This window comes from Plasmodium gonderi, assembly GCF_002157705.1.
Source record: "Plasmodium gonderi DNA, contig: Pgo-contig_215, whole genome shotgun sequence".
NCBI lineage: Eukaryota > Apicomplexa > Aconoidasida > Haemosporida > Plasmodiidae > Plasmodium > Plasmodium gonderi.
Window position 1 is genome coordinate 1 of NW_021629131.1, and position 1,393 is coordinate 1,393.

General features: G+C 19.2%; 1 protein-coding gene across 1 annotated transcript; it reads right to left on the reverse strand.

The window, feature by feature from the left end:
• On the reverse strand, window positions 1-902 carry PGO_002045 (variable surface protein; the record flags this gene model as incomplete). The annotated part of the gene is made up of 2 exons (XM_028691058.1): window positions 1-599; window positions 870-902. Coding segments are annotated over 2 exons (632 nt in total), but the record flags the coding sequence as incomplete, so codon positions are not given.
• Between the last annotated feature and the right edge of the window lie 491 nt (window positions 903-1,393).

A 1,393-nucleotide genomic window follows, 5' to 3' on the forward strand; every position in this document is an offset into this window, starting at 1 on the left:
ATAAAAATTGGTATTATAATGGCTTCTACAATGTTATTTTTACAGTTATGCAATTCTTTTCCTGTACAAGTTTCATCATGCTCGATTTTATTTTGTGGGTTATATTTATTCATAATATCTAATATTTTAGTGCAATAACTATCATTTTCATTAGGTTTACATTTTTTTCCTATTAAAATGAGACTGTTATGCATATCATCTAAATCATTGAATTTTTCAAATACATCTTCAGTAACACTTTGATAATCCGTTTGGTATGATAAATTCTTATAATATGTATTAAATATATTCAATAATTTCTCATAAAAATTTTTAATAACTGCTCTTGTTTTCCCCCCTTTTAACTTATACTTATATAACCAATAATACAAGTATTTAAAACCAAATTTGTCTAATGAATAATCTTGTCTTTCATTATACACTTTGTTTAAATATGCCAAGGATTGAGAGCATATTTCGTTAATATTGGAGTTAAAAATATCTGAATCTTGATAATCACTAATATTACAGTCACCATTGTAATTACTCATTGCATGTTTTTGATTTACGCCATCTATAATTTCTTTACATTTGCGAAATAATAAATATGTAGTCTCATCCTAAAAATAAGAAAATAATCATTCTATGATAAAAATTATTTTTTCTGAATAAAGTCTTAAAATATATATGAAAAAACATATCCAGAATTATTATAATATTGTACTTTATATTATAGTAATTCAAAAATATTATATGTTTAACCATCTTAAAAAGGATTTTACCCTTTTACAGATTAATTAATTAAATAATGATGTTTAAAAATGTTAAAATATAATTTTTTAATAAATAATATATAAAATGTGAATAAATATTATGCTAATTTTTATAACTAGATAAATCATATAAAAAGTATATGAACTCATTCGAACATATATATATACTGCGTAAAATGTTGTTATTATTATATTTTACAAAAAATGATACATTCTAATAATTAATTAAACTTAAAAATATAAAAATTAAATAATTTTTTAAGAAGAAAAATCATATTTATTGTTAAATCTTAATAAAAAAGTTATACAGTTTAGGATTTAAGGTTAAGGATTTAGTAATTCCCTTTTACTTATATAATATATATGTTATCTTCTTATTAAAAATAATTTTAGCAATTTAAATGATTCTAATATAACTTTAAAATAGAGCATATAATAAAAATATATATTCATTTTAAGCATGTTTAATGAAATACTTCAATTTATAAATATAAATCTATTTTCATTTTATACATCACATACATATATTAAATATGGAATCATTGTATAAACGATGAATATAACTTGATGACTTAAGATAACTCTATATCTATATATACATATATGTAATACATATATTATCATTACCAATTATATATTGT